This window comes from Citrus sinensis, chromosome 2 (genome assembly GCF_022201045.2).
Source record: "Citrus sinensis cultivar Valencia sweet orange chromosome 2, DVS_A1.0, whole genome shotgun sequence".
Classification (NCBI taxonomy): domain Eukaryota; kingdom Viridiplantae; phylum Streptophyta; class Magnoliopsida; order Sapindales; family Rutaceae; genus Citrus; species Citrus sinensis.
The window spans coordinates 7068176-7086613 of NC_068557.1; the positions used below are offsets into that span (position 1 = coordinate 7068176).

At 34.0% G+C, this 18438-nt stretch overlaps 2 protein-coding genes across 2 annotated transcripts; both read right to left on the reverse strand.

The window, feature by feature from the left end:
• Positions 1 to 6039: 6039 nt before the first annotated feature.
• LOC102618870 (ras-related protein RABA1f-like) lies at positions 6040 to 7745 on the reverse strand. The gene is made up of 2 exons (XM_006468996.4): positions 7284 to 7745; positions 6040 to 6877 (listed from the first exon to the last, which is right to left on the reverse strand). The coding sequence occupies exons 1-2, from the start codon at positions 7502 to 7504 to the stop codon at positions 6445 to 6447; spliced, it is 654 nt and encodes a 217-aa protein (XP_006469059.1). The 5' UTR covers positions 7505 to 7745; the 3' UTR covers positions 6040 to 6444.
• A 782-nt stretch (positions 7746 to 8527) lies between these two features.
• LOC102618580 (uncharacterized) lies at positions 8528 to 17904 on the reverse strand. Its single transcript, XM_006468995.3, has 19 exons — positions 17427 to 17904; positions 17211 to 17285; positions 16568 to 16718; positions 16057 to 16125; positions 15766 to 15938; positions 15453 to 15590; positions 15144 to 15269; positions 14600 to 14698; positions 13773 to 13893; positions 13565 to 13628; positions 12812 to 12866; positions 12607 to 12731; positions 11993 to 12066; positions 11738 to 11787; positions 10669 to 10755; positions 10068 to 10118; positions 9904 to 9987; positions 9450 to 9500; positions 8528 to 8893 (listed from the first exon to the last, which is right to left on the reverse strand). The coding sequence occupies exons 1-19, from the start codon at positions 17754 to 17756 to the stop codon at positions 8810 to 8812; spliced, it is 2007 nt and encodes a 668-aa protein (XP_006469058.2). The 5' UTR covers positions 17757 to 17904; the 3' UTR covers positions 8528 to 8809.
• Between the last annotated feature and the right edge of the window lie 534 nt (positions 17905 to 18438).

Genomic DNA, 18438 nt, shown 5'->3' on the forward strand with positions numbered 1-18438 from the left:
AAGTGACGTTAAAATGGCGCACTTTTCAGGTATTAATTATTATTAATTTATGCAAGGCCATCAGAATTAAAAAAAAGAAAAGAAATACAAGTTAAGATTTGCTTGGACTTCCCCGACTTGAATTATCAATTATGAGTACATTTAGCACACTGTTATGTTATAATACCTTATTTTAATTGTATTGTATTATAATCTATTAATATCACACAATTATATATTGTATTAGGTGATAATACATTATCATGTTTGATGTAGCATACATTGTAATAACTATGATGATATTTTATTTTAATATGTTATATTAAATTAATTTTTTATAATTATTAATATTTTAAAGTTTTATATTTATATTTTTATTAAAATTATGATTTAATTTTTAATTAAAAATAAAATTACTCACTGGCAGTCAGGGTTGACTACCATGAACTGCCATCGATAATTAGATTCAAACATTCATTAACGATATTTTTGGTACCATTAGAGTCCTCATCCCCGTAGCTACTGTTCACTGTAAATCACTAGTCAAAATTTTGGGATTCAAGGCTTTAACCATAGATCTATGGCGAAATAAAGCTCTGTTGTTGGTAATACTTTGCATAGATCTAATAATAAAAATTCCAACGGCACTAGAATGAACTTCAACAAACATAAAACTGGCAGCCAAGTGCAATCCTTATGGTGGTCGAATGTGGCTTTTGTTATCCATATATTTTTAATTTAATAATTAATGAAAACAATAAAGAAAATTATTTAATGAAAGTTAATATGATGAAAAAAAATGAAATCTAACGCTATGCTACATTAATTTAAAAGTTAATGCAATGTAAGTGATCCTCCAAATATTGGATAACATTATTTTAATGAGGAATAATATTCTAATACTATACAATGCAGTGCTGCATAGGGATGACAAATTGGTCTATCCAAATTGGATATCCATATATCTAATCCAATTGAAGTGGATAATATCCATCCAAAATCTTCTTGGATATGGATATTTTTAAAAATATCCAATTAAATATTGGATGCGTATGGATATTTAATGGATATCCAAAATCCAATTAATCTATCCATTTAAAGTTAAAAAAATTTATATTATTAAACTAAAATAAAAAAAACAACAAAATCTAATTTTCTCTTATATTAACTAGTACAAAATTTAAATTCCTCTTATATTAAAAATTAAAGTTTCCAAAATTACTCTTTAATTTTTTAACTTATATAATACTATTAATAATTATTATTTTATTTTATTGATTTAATATTATAAATTGATCTCCACCGGAAAGTCGCCGGACCACCACCGGACTTCGCCGGATCACCGTCGGACATTGCCGGAAGGTCGCTGGAATTACCGTCGGATCTCGTCAGAAGGTCACCGGACCACCGTCGGCTTCGTCGGAAAGTTGCCGGACCTCCGCCGGACTTCGCAGGACCGCTGCCACCGGCCACCGGACCGCCATTTTATTATATATATATATATATATATATATATTATTACTAATATAAATAGTTTAATAACCAAATTTGATATTGAAATTTTAACTATTTTATATTATTATTTTTATATAATAAAAATAAATTATCCATGGATTTCCATAATTATATGGATAAAATTCATATCCATGTCTAATATTAAATACTGGATATGGATATGGATATATCCATTATGGATAATTATGGATTTGTGTTTGGATTAATTTCTCTTTAGCTTCTAACGTTAGGGTTAATTGTTTAGTTAGTCCTTGAATGAGATTTTTTTTTAAAAAAAATCTTATTAATTTATTAAATTAATTTATTTGCCCTAGTTGGAATAATAAAAATTTATTATATGATGAAAATTATTAATTTATTTAGAATTAATTTATGAAAGTTATAGTGTAACCTTTTAAGCTTACAGTAAATAAATGGAAATAAAAAAGAAAGAAAAGAAAGAACAAAGTTCTACCCACAATGATTGATAGGAATTTGAATGGCAGTTGACCACATTTGTCCTGAATTTGCAAGAAATCCCAAGTTTCCAAAAATTCAATCCTACAGGTGTGAATGCAATACAACAAAGAATACCATTCACTGTTACAATGACCGACGAACCACCTCTTTCTTCACGTGTAAGAAATTAGAGGGTTAATTTTGCAAGTGATCTTCCTTTTGGGCGAAGCTTCTTATTTCTTCGATTATCCACTCAATCTCTGTCTTGTGAGACAACTTCCCTTTGGATCAAATTCACTTACATTGTCGGAATCTGTTTCAATGACCAAAGGTGACAGACCTGTATCCATAGCGAGGTGTAGGGTTGGCAGAATCCCAACCCATTCGGAATGTTACAAAATTTTATCCCAGTTTAATAGTCAGGTCAAGGAATCAATTCCTTTTTAGATTCAAAATTCGGACACGATTCGGGACCATTGAAAATTCCGATCGGGATTATTCCGAATTAAGCAAAATCTAAGTTTTTAGAAATGATGATAAGTTGGTTTAATATTAATAAATCACGTGTATCTAACACGTCAGACTGATATATAATATAAATGCTTACATGTTTTTTTTTTATATATAAGTACATGCGACTAACCATTTTGTACAAAAATAAGTATAACAAAATCTTTTTATATTTAAGAAAATATGACTCTTCCTTTTACATATAAATATGTATGATTAGTCATGCAATTATATTCCTAAAAATCACATTTCAAACATATATAATATTCTACTGGCTTGCCATACAACGTACTTGTCAAAATGACTTGTCATACATTATGATTCTATAAAAAAACGACTTGCCATGATTTGTCATACAATGTTGACAAAATGACATGTCATACTTCCTAATTATATAAACGTTGTGTCGAACATTTTGTTTTACAGTACATGATTTGTTATACTCTATGTTTTGACAAAACGACTTGTTGTACAAATCAAAACAACCTGTTACACAATATTATCAAAATGACTTAGCAAACATCTGTATTATTTTCTACGACTAGTCATATTGTGATTGTTCAAAAACAACATTTCAGACATGCATATTACCTTCTACGACATGTCATATGTAATATATGTCAAAACGACTTGTCATACGTAATACTGTCAAAACGATTTGTCATTCATGTTTACCATCAAAACAAGTTGTTATTCACTTATGTAGTCACCAAACGACTTGTCATATATGTTAGTAAAATGTCTTGTCATACGTCGCATGACGGGGAACGACAAACCCAACGACTTGTTGTGCATTGTATTTATTAAACACATTTCAAACATCTATATTATGAACAAGACAACGTGTCACACTATTATTGGTCAAAATGACTTGTCCTACAGTACAATGTCGAAATGACTAGTCATGCATGTTGATTTGCGTTAACGACTTGTCTTAAAACTATATCATTCTAAACGACTTGTCATATGATATGTACAAAAATGACTTGTCATAGGTAAGATACTTTAAAACTATTTGTTAGACAAATATTGCCTAATTGAGTTGTCATACATCTACATTCTCTTTGAAACGACTTGTCATATGATGATTTGACAAATGTACTATTACTATTGAAACGTATACGTATAGATTTTGTTAAAATGATATTGTTTCGATATATATAGGTGGCAAGAAAACCTGTCTGGGCCGGATTCGGACCGAACCCAGTTCATACGGTCTGGGTTTTATTCGGCCCGTATTAATAAAGAAAACGGTCCCGGCTATTGAAAATCTATGCCTGGATCATTCCATGCCTAGGTCCAGCCATAAGCCTAAAAACCCGGAACCCAGATCCGTGTCTGGCTAAATTTTTTTAATTTTAAAAAATAAAATAAAAAATATAAATATTGCATTACCCATTTACAAACCCTAGAACTCTCATAAACACACACTCACAAAGCCACCACTCCCTCAACTTCAACTCTCCAGGTCAACTCCCTCATCTTCAACTCTCCAAGCCAACGCCCAACAGCCATAACCCTCACTCCTCTTCAAACACAAAGAAACCCTAAATCCCAATCCAAGGACAAATTAATAGAAATATTTTTCTTATTCTTATTCTCCTTTTTTTTTTTGCCCTTTTCCCATTTCTTGGATTTTGCCTATGATCCTCTACAACCCATCGTGCACAACACCTCCACATCACAACCATGTTTGTGCAGCAACCATCTTGTCAGTTTGTTCTTAGTTGTTTGATATTTTGGAATTTTCATATATTATATTGGTAGTTGGTATTTTAATTATCAATGTAATTATTATACTGCTTAATTTAAGTTTTTGATGGAGAATGAAATGAATGAAATGAATGAATTTAGGAGGAGATTGAATGAATTTAAGTAGTAGATTAAAAGAATTTTTATTTGTCATTAATTTAAAATTTAATTTGTGTTGATTTTTTTCTAAATTCACTCGTTCGAGCAACAGAAGCCCGAGTAAAAAACCTGTGCCCGGAGGGTGGCGGGCTTAACCTGGACCGTATGCCAGACACAAACCTGAGTTCGAGCATTTGTTAAACCAATCCGAGCTGGTCCCGAGTAAAGCCAAACCCGACTTGGAACCCAGTGTTTTGCCATCCCTAATATATATGTATAACAAGTATTGTATATGGCAAGTCGTTTTGATCTATAACAATGTATGACATGTCGTTTTTTAATATATTATACATGTATGGCACATTTTAAATGATACACATGACACATCATTTTGTGGTATGACAAGCCGATATATAAATTGATATGACAAATTGTTGGTTAATATATATAACACACATCAGCATCACTAACGACGACGACAACAACAATAATAAGCTCATCATCATCATCATTTTTGCAAAGTGCTCTTATCAACAATAACGCCCATTGTCTATGGTCGACAATGCCTCAAAGTAGAAAGGTCGCCATTAATGCAGAAGGCTTTCACATATGAAAAATATACACGAAGGTGCCCCTAGGGGCTTGTTTGAGTGGTTTCAAACAACTTTCTTTAGGCCAAGAGTTCAAATTTTAGGAAAAGTAAAAGGTTAAAAAATTAATTTGAACTTTTCTACCTTCTTATCATTTAGTATCATTTAATATAAGAGTGGCGCTATTGGCACCCCTCTATGTCTCATATGAAATCCTCTTATTTTGTATTTATAAATTTATCCTTTATATTCAATTATATTAAAAATAAAACTTATCTAATTAAACCTACCTGTGTTTTCCTAATTTTTCTCCATTATAAACTCATTAAATCTATAAAATTTGAAAAAACAATCAATTGTCATAGAATAAGAATTTCATCTAAATATAAACCAAGGTTTTGTAGGAAAGATAATTTTGTAATGTTTGTTTACTTAGGCCAAGTTTTTCTTTCAAATTCGCATGTATGTCTTTATATATATATGGTTACTACCTATTAAGAAAAACAAAGAGAGATTGAGAAAAAAATAAAAAATTTAAGAATACCATAATCAAGGAGAAATGGAAAGTGGTTTGAAATGGGAGAAGGGTGAGAGGAAGCACCTAACATAAACTTTTTTTTTTTAAGTATTGATGCATGAGTTTATTAAAAAAGTACAACAAATTAATGAAGGTTATTTTAGGAATTAATGAGAATATACACAAAAAAAGGTTTGAAAAGAATGTTAGAGGTGTGCGAATAGTTTGTCTAACTCTTAATACAAATACACACAAAAACGGGTGCTGTTTTAAATGCCAATCTTATGGAGCCTTGAATACACCACATTTTTTTACCCACCTGAAAACTTGCCAGCAAAGCAGAACAATATAAGCTAGTTAATAAGACATGATATTTCTGAAAGCAGATCTATTGATCAGCTGGACCATCTCATGTTCCATGTTGAGCAATGAATGCTGCTTAAGGCTGAAAAGGAAAGAAAGTGGGAAAGAACAAATAATAAAACAAAATCTTCGCAGCCGTCGAGATTAAATAACATCCATGTCCTTATAACATAGACATAAGAGAGGAAAAGCAAACCTCTGCTTTTCAAAGAAAAGATTGATGATTTCCTAGTTGGGTTGCAAATGAATGATGTGAATATAAATTTCAGTACAAAATAATCAATCAATCAATCAAGTTTAAGAACAGAATTATCTTAACATACTTCCCAAATTCCAGTCCTCAGAAACCAAATATAAACTATCCTAGAGCTTAGGAGCTGATAACATACTACAATATTTTTTGGAGACAAACAGAGACAATACAATAAGAGAAAAACAGTAGGCTCTTGCACAAACATGAGATCTCAGATCCAAATGATTATGGCTTTAACCTAACTCAAGCAAGATTTTGAGATTACCGGTACATGATGAAATGTAAAACTATAATTTCTTCCCGCACTCCATGTTGTCTCGTCCTGGCAAGCAGATCAAAGCCAAGATGTCTCCAAGCCATGGAAATGTAAGTTCTAGAAAGAGGAGAAACTATTTTTTAGCACCTGGATTTTCCTTCGAAGCTGCAGATTATGCAGAGCAGCACCCAGTCTTTTTCACAGCCGATACATCATCTTTAGTACCAATATTAATAGTTTGACCCTTGGGCAAGGCTGCTGGGTCATCACCTACATCAAGAGCCTTCCTGCTAACAACTCGATATATCTGAGTGAGCACTTCGGTGAAGGCATTTTCAACATTCAACGACTCTAGGGCAGAGGTTTCCATGAAGAAAGTGTTCTCTTTCTCAGCGAACGACTGAGCATCCTCAGTTGAAACAGCACGCAAGTGACGCAAATCAGCCTTGTTACCCACAAGCATTATCACAATGTTTGAGTCTGTGTGATCCCGAAGCTCTTTCAACCATCTCTCAACATTCTCAAAAGTAACATGTCGGGTGACATCATAGACAAGCAAGGCACCAACAGCTCCCCGGTAGTACGCACTTGTGATAGCACGATATCTGAATAAAAAATACATAAAACGATACTACAATTGACATCTATCATTCTCCTTGTGAACAGAATCAGCCAAATAAACACCACAAGAAGGTCATATCTGAACGTAAATGAAGTAATCAAACTCAAACATAGTTTCAAATATTCTCGAGACACCAAACCCCAACAAGGTCAAATTTGCATGTGAAACTAAAATATCACTTTCGTTATGTTCCGCAAAACTCATAGATTTGCTGATAGGGAATTAGATCTCGAAAACAAGATTTTATTGTAAATGTAATGTAAAACTAAATTCAATCAGTTGATAAATCAAACATGTGGCAGGCAAGCCGTTAACCAATCCCAAGGTCGCAGCAAAATCAATGGCATTCAGATCTCAGATAAACAGATCGGTGAAATGAAAATGGTTACCGTTCTTGGCCGGCGGTGTCCCAAATCTGAGCCTTGACGACCTTGTCGTCGACGCGAATGCTGCGAGTGGCGAATTCGACGCCGATGGTGGATTTCGATTCGAGGCTGAATTCGTTCTTGGTGAATCGAGATAACAGATTTGATTTCCCAACTCCTGAATCTCCAATTAACACCACCTTGAACAAGTAATCGTAGTCGTCGTCAGCTCTGTATGCTCCCATTTTTTTCAATTTCTTTCTTCTTTTTTTTTCCCCTCCTCTCTTATTGAATTGTGTATTATGCAATTAACGCAATAGAGAGAGAGAGATAAGTGTGAGTGTGTGTGCAAGACAGGTGAGGTGAAGTTGATGATGGGAACAGATGAAGAAAATCTAAGGCTTTCGCTATTCTTCTTCTTCTTGTTTGAGTAATGTTATTAACATTGCCTTTTAAGAAGGGTGGTGTAAGAGAGGGACGGGAGCAAGGCTTTCACTTTTCAATGCTTTTTTGAGATTAACTACTAATTACCCCCCCCCCCCCCCCCCCCCCCCCCAGCTGGTTATAACTAATTAATTATTATTATCTTATCTTATTTCTTTCCTTTAGTTTCTAATTTGAATTTATTTATTTTTTGACGGTAATGGGAAAATATGATGATACTTTTCTCGGCATCCTTTGCAAAACTTGTTCAAACAAAGCGATAACGTGTGGTACCTTTTTCTCTAATTCAAAATTCAATTTGAAATTGTTTCAAAATTTTGGATTCCAACGGCCGGGTCTTACCGAAAATATATCAAAAGATGAACGTGATGCGAATTATTATCAAGTAACGTTTAAAGAGATTTCATTTTCATCTCAAAGTAATACGTCATTCATCGTACGCTGGCTCTTGAAAATTATGACGTTAGATTACTCGCAAAAGCTGAATCTGTATTCCAAACTAGAAAGGTGCAGTCGACGTGTCTGCAACCACATTTTGAATCCGTCTTCTTTTCATTTCATACTTGATTAAGTTGAAGCCGTGTATGAGAGTTGATATGGAAACTTGCTTGGCTTGTCTTATGACCGTTTCCCCAGAAAATTTTCTCGGCATCTTCTTATCAAAACTTCTGCAGCTCTTCTTACAATCTCTGTCGCAATTTTAAAATTACTAACAAAAGTCATACCCAAATATTTAAAAATGGTCAACCAATGAACAATGCTTGCAACGCAAACTATTCATACAAACTAGTACGTGTACACATACATATGTATCGAGCCTTGCGTGTCCAAAACCAAGGGCTTTCTGATTACCATAGGGAAAAAAGACGAAAGCCTTTGGGTATCGATGCCAAAACAATAATTTCTAGTGGCAGACTTGCAATTATCGTTTCCTACCTCCTTATTTTCACTACTGTTGTTGCTATTTTCTTTTTACATTTACTATAATTGCTTATCTGGATTCTGGATTCAAATGATAACTATAATTTGGTTTACAAATTCAATAAGATTACTATAATTTGGTTACAAATTAAATAAGATTACAAAATTGTGTCAAGGACAGAGGCTCACTCCTTCGGCCTTTTGCTCATGGTTTTGCGCTTATTAACATCCAGGTATCTCTTCCTCAATCTAATGGCCTTCGGTGTAACCTGCAAAAACAGCATAAAATGACATTGGACAAGCAAAGTAATACTAAGATCAGATGCATAATTAAAAATTTAGCTCAAAAAAATGGTAAGGGTGAACCACGAAACAACTTGAAGCAATGAATAATGTAAAACAGTAGTGGATGGTCATAACTCTAAGAAAAATTAGAAATCCGCAATTGTGTGAATGGTTTAGCACGTAAGAGACATACAAAACAGTGCTGGGATTGTTACGGAAAAAAAAAATGGTTGTTAAAAGCTACCGCATAATTAGGAGTTTTGAGATGGATATTTCTTACAGAAAAAACAACAGAAATGAACTTTCCAGTGTATTAGATAAACTAATATTTGAGACTGCATCCAAAAACATTTTTTTCCCCTTTCTTGTCACCATAAAACATAGTACATTGAATGAAATGCACTTTTGTAGTCAATTTTCAGATACAAAGAGTAATAGCTAGATAAAAATATCATAGAGGCCGTTAACAGTTTGTACAAAGAATCATAGATAAATCTACTCATTAATCTCAAATGCTGTAAAATATTAAGTACAACTTGCCTCAATAAGCTCATCAGAAGCTACATAACCTATGGCCTCTTCAAGCGTCATCTGCACACGAAAAATGAAGACTGTTATGTAGGGTGATTGAAAATGAATAGTCACGATATTGGTATGGCCTTACAATATCCCCTAACTGGGTTCACTAACAACTAAGGCATTACAAACAGGTGCACGACAACCATTTGTTTTTGTTTTATCTAATTTTTTATATTTTCTATCTTTTTCATTTTCATAAAAGGCAGATTGTATTAACAGAAGGTGAACACCATTGACGAATGCCAAAAACACTTTGGGAGTTTATATCATTCTTAGAGTAAATTGCATAAGAACCCAATATCCACAGAAAGAGAGAGGAGCGGAAAAACCACTCTAAGAGTGAAAAATTCATGTAAATGTAACTGAGGACATAAAAACAAACAACTGAATAGCACACTGGACGCAAAGTGCATACGAGGCGAGGAGGAGTTAGCTTCACGTTCTCATCCTTGCCAGCAGCTCGAACATTAGAAAGTTCCTTAGCCCTAACTGGGTTAACCTGTAACAATATGACAGCTGAAATGTCAGTCACCTGGCAACAAACAAAATGGACAATATGATGGGCAAGATTATTCTTACATCAAGATCTGTATCTCGTGAATGTTCACCAATAATCATGCCATCATAAGTCTGCATACAAATGGATAACAGTTAGCAGAAATTCAAACAAAACCAGACATAGGTGCTCAGTTGCTAAGACAAGTATCTCCAATTCCTTGAAAAGAAATAACCTCTTTCACAAAATCCATAGACCATTGTTATTCTGAACTTTAACATGTTAACCACATTTGTAACTCCAAAACCACATAGGTAAATCTGTTGCACTACCCTTAACTCTTCTCCTTACCAGAGATTAGAAACAAGGAGTTCTGAACATACTCGAGCAAAGGAAACACATCAATCTAACAGGTGTCAGAAGTGATTAATTAATGACTGCACAAAGAGTTGTTAAAATTGTCTCAAATGACTCTAAAACAATTCAGTGTCTCCTTACAGGCATATAACAGAGGAACAAAGGACGGTAGATGGATTATATCTATTCAAACGAAAGTGTAAGATAGGAAGTCAATCCATCCTATCCGAATATTGTAAATCCACCATATATAAGTACAAAAAACAATAGATAAGTAGAGAAACAAACATAAAGAAATAGCACTGGTTAAGCTAATAAAAAAACAACCTCTGTCCCAGGAGGCACAAAGAGAATTCCACGAGGTTCTAAACTCATCAATGCATGAGCTGTGATAGACCCAAAACCCATTGATACCTGTTCAATTAAGTAAACAAAGATGACATCAGGTGCTTTAAAAAGCACAGTCCAAGTTCAAAAGGTACTTCAATTAACAGAGCATACAATACATAATGGATGGGATGCCCTTAACTTCTTTTTACTAAAAATGAGATACAATTTTTCATCTATTGATCCCATGCAATCCAGTGGTTGATACTAATTGTCAAAAAGTTAGTTATTTAATGTTGCCAACCATCAACCCTCTTTACCAGTGGATTGCATGGGATCGATGACTCAAAATTTGTGTCAACATTTAGATTAAAAAATTTAAGATGATATATATTACCCATAAATCCCATCCATACGAAATATATCTACCCAACATTTTTTTTCAAAGCACTAAATAATTTTGGAAAAGTATAGCAACAACTAAATGTCTCAGTACATACAAAAGCAATAATCTTGGTAAAAAGTTATTGAAAAAAGAAAAAACAAATCCTTTCTCGGTTCTTAATAATTGGTACATATGTGAAACTGAAGCCAATCGTTTATAAAATTTAGCAGACGGATCTCCCACCATTAGTGATGTCACCATTTGCGATGTCAATGATTTGTGCGTCATATCATTCCCTTTTACATGCATTCAGAACCATTATTTGCAGATTCTTTCTGATGAAAGACACTCTTATAAAATAGGGGATCACCTCCCACTCACTGTGAACATTCTCTTTGAGTTTTGTGTGTGTTAAATTCAGATCAGACCATTTTACACTGATCTGTATCACACAAAGCACCTTAATATTAACTTAAAATATGATCAACTTCCTACATATTGAGATCTGTAGTAAAGCATATTATATGACACAGATTGCGCATTTACCTGTTACAACAGAAATTGGGGTATTTCCTATTCAGTTATAAAATCATTTGGTTCTATTTACACAGGTATAAAAGTGAAAGAAAAACTAAATTATGGTAAAAAGTTATCACTATACAGACAAAAATTAAATAAACATACCAATACTCCTTTTCTAACATTTCCAAGAAGCCCTCGATGTTTTTCATATTCTGCCACAAGATGATTAATATGAGTGAGACAACAATTCCAAAAAAGGAAATAAATTAAACTATGAACAAGTACAATATAGACACAAATGATGAAAATCAAGGTTATTGGAATAGAAAACGATTATCCCTGTTGGTGACCTATTGTGACACAGTACCATATATGGAAAAGCAACCAAAAAAGGTATCTAAAACATAAGGCGCATACTCAGGAAGGCACGATGCATGAATCCAGTTCCACGAGTGTCACTGCTGAACACACTTCTGTAACCAACCAGGCCCCTGAAGAATACACAACAGAAAATAAATATGCTTTATTCGAAGCAAACACCCTCAGATTTGAAAACAAAGTCCACAACCTCGAAGCAACATTCATGGACAGGTACATAGCAGTTACTTGCATTCCCAGGACATAAATCATATATATCAAAGGAAAGTATTAATCCTACAATTTTGGCTGAAGCTTATACTCTTTTTACCTGTTTTTGAGGATTTTGACAATTTGTCCTAAAAGCCAAAACCAGAGCATGCAAAAAATAAATGAAATTTAGGGTATGCGTATAATTTAGCTTTGTTTCTGCTAAATTTTCTTTGTCTTAACTTTATTATTCTTATTTAAACAGATGATTTTGAACTTACCAATGCCTCCCACAACTATTGAAAGCTAAAGATTTGGCCTTCATTTCATCTTAATAACCTTTAGCTAGAACTACTGTGTTATCTAAAGGAGTCTGAATCTCTCCTTTATCATTAGCCTTAACATCTTGCTGGGTTGTTAAAAAGGACATTTTAACTAATGTTGAAGGAGATTTAAGCAATAACCTTGATGGACAAGTTAAGGATAGTTTAGTCCTGCCAGCACTTCCAGGGACAGGACCCATGTCCATAACCTCAGCTTTCCTGTGAGAGAGAGCTTCCATAACCAACCCCACATGTTCCTCGTTAACCTAAAACAAAATCTTAATGAAGAAAGGTACCAAATACATAAGGAAAGAAGCTAATTGATGTTTGCATCTGAAATTCTTACCTCGATAGTCACTTCTTCAATTGGCTCGAGCTTTACACCATTCTCAGTTTTATACCTGATGTAAGACAGGGAGATATTGGTGATAAATTGCCAATAAAGAAATGCAACAAGAATAAAGATTTGACCAAACACACAGAGAGACCAAAAAATATATAAAAGTGACTTTTAAGTAATCATTTAGAGGAAAATTACACATAAAGAAGCAATTCTCCAAAGTATTTGCAATTGGCAAATCACTCAGCTCATTATCTATGATCTTTAAAATATAAACTTTCTAATTTTAATACAAAGAATAGAAACACAACACGAAGAACAGAGGTTCCTGGATAAGTACACATCAAGAAAACAATATGTTTCCCATTACATTTTGCAATAGGATCAGCCTGAGACCTAGACAACCAGGAGCAATTATCATTGATACTGATCAATGAGAGTTAAGATTACTAACAAATAGAAAACAAAGAACAGCCAAAAACAGAATCAAGGAATCACACATCCCCCGTGAACAACTATTCCAAAGGTCACATGCCACAAATGTTTAATGAAAACTTTCATGTTTCTCCTGATATTTCTCTCTCAAATCAATACTAAAACTTTAGAGTTTCAGAAGCCTGATATCTCCAGAATATAGACTTATTCCTTTTACGCACACAATAATTATCATATCATGAATATGAAATAATAATGTCAAAACTAGTGCCTCATTTAATAATGACAACTAGTGCCTCATTCAAGTATATGCAGAGAACTTACATAACTTTAGGTGGTGATACAGAAAGCTCAAATCCTTCACGCCTCATATTCTCGATTAATATACCTATTTAGTATAATAGCAATAAAGAAAGAATAAAAGTCCAGGTACAGAATGCCATTCCAAATTATCTATCTCTTTAAGAGATACCCCTCTGCATATGCTTTCAGGGTAAAAGGGAAAAAAAATGCAATATTAGGGGATACATACCCAGTTGAAGTTCTCCCCTCCCCTGAACCTCATAAGTTTCAGCCATGCCTGGAATTACATTTATTGCAAGGTTTGTTTCAGCTTCAGACATTAGCCGAGCACCAATCTTTCCTCCAGTCAACTACAATTATAGACAAATGTTCAATCACCTTAGAGAGTTAAAAAATACCCTATATCCTGAAGCATTCCAGTATGAAAGCAACACGCACTGCATAGAACTCTCCAATAAAGAATTTTCCCTTTTATTAAAAATAAAAAATAAAATAAAAATAAAAAGCACTTAGCAATATGAAGGGTTTGCAGTATTCAAATTCAGAATTCATTGCAGGTGAGGTCACCAAAATTTATAAAACCTTTATAAACAATTGGTAAGCACAACTATAGTAAATAAAATCCTTAAACTCAACAGTTAATGGTCAAATGCAAAAATCCACTTACTTCACTTAGGAACTGAAAATTTTAAGATACCAAATGTTTTATCACTTCCAAAATCAAATTTCATTTTTCATCACAATGTGTTCAACTTAGATGAAATCAATCATGTCAGGCCATTTTCAAGTCCTCAATATAAACAAACAGCACCTAGACTAAAAAAGGTATAAGAGCTTGAAGCAACCTGCACATGTATCAGACTTAACTACAGTTGTGTCAAACACAGTTTAAATACACCATGAATGCAAGCTGGTAAAAACATGAGGCTGTCATAGCCAGAAATGCAAGCTGGTAACAGCTATGGAAAACCAGGAAACTGGAAGTAACATAAAGCACTGCAAGCATGCACACATACATACTACAAATTTCAACATAAGGCAAAGTTAGGGACTTACATGAGTACCATCACGACCAGCCAATGGAGAGTCATTGACACCAAAAGTCATGGAAATGGTTGGGGGGTCCAACTCAATGGTTGGTAATGCAGTTGTAACCTAGGAAGACACATTGATAAACGAACTTAGAGATATAACCAAGCTCTTAAAATATCTATAAACATGATGATCAGGTAAAGAGCACATCAAATATCACAGTAAGATTGCATTGAATCCCATTGCAAAGCAGTAACTTAAACTGAGGAAAGAATAACCACCATTTTCATGCATTAAACAACTATGCTGTTGTGGAAAATTCCCATCAGAAGGCAACGACTAAAAGCAATTCAGCCTACATGATGGAATACTTTTTATATACTAAATGCTTGATTTCAGTTTGAAAGAAGCAAAGATTTAATTTCACAAAAGCACACAGTAATCTAATCCGCTAAACAGAAAATAACTATCAGCAATTTTTTAACATAAGATATTACATATGATTACATGAAGAAAAGACGGCGCATAAATAACATCCGAAGGAATAATATAAACCACGACCAAGTACCTCTGTATTTGCTACTGTATGGCCTATTGATGGTTTTGTCATGCCTGCTATTGAGATAATGTCACCCGCTCCAGCACTATCAATTAGAACCATGCCTGTACCTTTCTTTTTCATTAGCTTTATAACCTACAAAATCAATAGCATCAATCTGACCTGTACAATAATAACACTGCTTGCAGAAGGTCATTAAATATCAGAAGAAAGAAAATTAACATTAAACCCTTGAATATTGAAAACAATAGTTAAAAGCAAATTAAGGGTGAAGCTATAATAAATTCAACTAAACTAAGCAAAGATAGAACAACAAACCTTTCCTTCTTCAATCTTCTCAGTCCCAGAATCAGTGATTCGTAGTCCATGTACTTTGTCACCAACAGAAACAACACCAGAAGAAACACGACCGGTTAATATTCGCCCAAGATAGAAGTCTTTTTCCATCATTGTAACCTGAAAGCCACTATCAATTATTTTCATCAAATATCTCAATGAAGGAGTAAAAACTGTGTGCCCGCTTCCCCCACCACCCCCAGTCAAAAAAAAAAAGGGCAAACAGACATGAGCACGCGTATTTACACAACTACATTTCGGTAATTTAATGAACTTATCAGCATTGTATACCAACCAGCATTTGAAAAGGTGCGTCAAGGCTTGCTTTGGGTGGGGGAACATGTCTTATGATGGCATCAAGCAATTGCGACATATTCCTCACATCAGCAGGCGGATCTTTGGTAAATGTGGAAGATGCCCATCCTTCTTTAGCAGAAGCATACAGAACTGGAAAATCTAGCTGCTCGTCTAAACAGAAGAAAATAAATCAAAATTATTAAATATCCCTTTTTTTCTAATTTACTAATAAACTCTTAGCCAAAACAAGTTAAGTCAGTTGACCATAAAGTTTTTTATATTATTTCACCTGTAGCACCGAGATTTGCAAAAAGATCAAACACCAAGCTCTCAACTTCATCACATCTCTCCTCGGAAACTGCATAATGCAAGCCAACGACATAAGGACTAATCCCTAATAAACTAAAGAAAAATGTCATGAGTTATAATATCTGCCACAGCTGAAAGTATAAAGTTGCAACTGCAACTTATTTGCTAATAATTGAACCTATAATATATAATTATAACCACTTTTCAGCCTAGTTCAGGTTATTCAGTGCCTAATTTTATCTCCTAATAGTTGGTAAGATTCCAGTCCACAAGACCGCATCTTCTCGATCAGAATGCATCGAGCATGGTCTGTAAGATGATGATGCCATCATCCAAATCTACAGTTTAAAGAAAATGCAAGCACAGAGGAGAGGGAAGAGGATATCACATTTTCTTTTTTATGTTTGTCTTAGGCATCACCCAAACAAATTGCAGTTTCAAGGAAGCCACTCTCATAAATAAATATATAAATAAGTGAGTATATTTCATACCAGCAGGTCTGTCAACTTTGTTTAAGAGAAGTATAGGGCGTAGCCCATACTTCAAGGCCTTGGCAAGGACAAACTTTGTCTGTGCAAGTGGACCTTCACCAGCATCTACAACTAAAATTGCTCCTTCAACCATGCCAACAACTCGCTCAACCTATTTCCATCCAAAATAAAGTCAAGCATAGATCAACCATCAAATAATTCGGGAAATGCTAAACATAACATACCAGTATTACAAAAGGACTTCTAGCAAAGCCCATTTATCAATTTAACCCCTACTACTAGGCTTTCCCAATGATCTCTTTCATCACACACTACACAATTTTTCCCATCAAATTAATGTGCTACTTCTTTGTTCACATAGTATCGAATTTTTCAATAACTTAATGATTTTCTTCTCATAAAACACATCCCAAGTTACAGTAAATGAATGAAGCCCTCCATGGAGCATCATCTTAGACCTGACTCCGCCAATTGGATGATATGACAATTCTGACTGTTTACATAAGCAGTTCAAACACTCAAGCGGTGACTTATATTATCAAATCTTCAAGTCCACATCATATTTTGAATTTCTTCTGCTCAGATTGCATTTCATTAGCATAAAATTGTGTATACTTAATAAAAGGGAAAAAAAAGGACATACTTCACCACCAAAATCAGCATGTCCAGGCGTATCAACCATGTTCAGCTCATTTTCCCTCCAAGATATCCCCGTAACCTGCATATAATTCCCCAAAAAAACAGAACATTATTATGCCAAGATAATCTAAATACTACAGCACTTCAATTGGATATTATTTCACTACCAACAATACTACGTCGTTTCAGTGTGGAAGCAAACAAATGACAGAAAACGAACCTTAGAGGCGATAGTGATACCGCGCTCGCGCTCAAGGCTGATGGAGTCCATGGCGCGTTCGTGAGGGATATCAGCACCGCACTGGCGTAAGAGCCGGTCCATGAGCGTGGTCTTGCCGTGGTCGACGTGAGCTATGACCGCCACGTTGCGGAGCCGGCCAGGGTCCAGCGTCGAATTCGGAGATACGGCGGCGGCGGCGGCATTGGCGGCTGTGAATAAGGCGCGTGCAGACGAGAGGTAGGATTTGAGATGAAGTGATGATGCTGACGGCGAGGATAGCGATCTCTTGCCCGTGGACCAAAGAGAACGGAGAAGTAATGGACCCGCCATTTCGTGAAGAAATGGCGAAGAGATTGTGTGCTAATTTGTTCAGTTGGCGGATTGATTTGATTTAATTTCTTGGTTGCCAAGTTTTCCAGCTGATGTGCGAGGGGTTTAGGGTTTTGGGGTTTTCGAGAAATTAGGAATATTCTTATTATCTATTATTTGTGTAAAAATATCGACTTTTTTATGCTAGTTAAATTTACGAATTATTAAAATTTGTGAAAAATAGAAAAAAAAATTAATTCTATGTTAAAAGTCAGAATTGATATAATAAATGACGACTTCTTTAGAAAGTCTTCAATTGATTGTAAAAATTATGAAAAAGAGTTTTTTTTTTATTAAAGATTTTGAATAATCTTTATAATTGTATCCTAGAATCCAGCTTTATAAATATCCCAAATTCAATTAAACATGTTTTGTAAAATTTATTTCTTGTGCTTTGAAAAATAATAAATTATTTTAAGATCATAAATCAAATAAACTCGTAAATTCTATCACCATTATATATCATTGTTAATGCATCTTGGATAAAAATTCTTTCTTAGACATCTACATTTAAAAAAAAAATTGTAGACAATAAAATCTTATATTGAAAGTTAAGTAAATTTTCTTTTTTACTCAATTTCCTTCTTCAATGATTTGGTATAATTTATTTAATAATCTTAAGGTTTTACTGTTAGATCAAAAG

Excerpts from the sequence above, each read along its gene's own strand:
- LOC102618870 (XM_006468996.4), bottom strand. The coding sequence starts at position 7,504 with ATGGGAGCATACAGAGCTGACGACGACTACGATTACTTGTTCAAGGTG. Across the intron at positions 6,878-7,283 it reads GACACCGCCGGCCAAGAACG|ATATCGTGCTATCACAAGTG; the intron begins GTAACCATTTTC and ends TTTTTTATTCAG.
- LOC102618580 (XM_006468995.3), bottom strand. The coding sequence starts at position 17,756 with ATGGCGGGTCCATTACTTCTCCGTTCTCTTTGGTCCACGGGCAAGAGA. Across the intron at positions 13,629-13,772 it reads GAGGGGAGAACTTCAACTGG|GTATATTAATCGAGAATATG; the intron begins GTATGTATCCCC and ends TATACTAAATAG. Across the intron at positions 12,732-12,811 it reads TTGAAGAAGTGACTATCGAG|GTTAACGAGGAACATGTGGG; the intron begins GTAAGAATTTCA and ends ATTTTGTTTTAG.